This window comes from Eimeria tenella, genomic scaffold (genome assembly GCF_000499545.2).
Source record: "Eimeria tenella Houghton genomic scaffold, Eth_scaff2737, whole genome shotgun sequence".
NCBI classification, from domain to species: domain Eukaryota; phylum Apicomplexa; class Conoidasida; order Eucoccidiorida; family Eimeriidae; genus Eimeria; species Eimeria tenella.
Genome location: NW_013542613.1, coordinates 5,659 through 5,863, shown reverse-complemented (window position 1 = coordinate 5,863; position 205 = coordinate 5,659). Strand labels below are relative to the sequence as shown.

Sequence of the window (205 nt, the reverse complement as noted above, 5' to 3'; positions counted from 1 at the left end):
TCGGGTGCTGCTGCACCAGCTGCAGCTGCAGCAGCAGCAGCTGCAGCAGCAGCAGCAGCAAGACGCCTTCTTCTACGTAGACAGCTTGTCTCCCGTAGTCCGCAGCAGCAGCAACTTCGATGCTCTCTTAATTGCTGCTGGCCACAGCAGCCGCAGCACAGCAGACACCTTTTACTTGGACCCTTCATTTCGCCTGACGCACCAG

General features: G+C 58.5%; 1 protein-coding gene across 1 annotated transcript in view; it reads left to right on the top strand.

The window, feature by feature from the left end:
- The window catches only part of ETH_00038595 (uncharacterized protein), a gene marked incomplete at both ends in the record, with an annotated part of 6,187 nt that overhangs the window by 329 nt on the left and 5,653 nt on the right, over positions 1-205 (top strand). Inside the window, one exon of the mRNA XM_013375383.1 lies at positions 2-205. Within this exon, the coding sequence (XP_013230837.1) occupies positions 2-205 (204 nt within the window). The remainder of the gene's footprint in view (position 1) is intronic.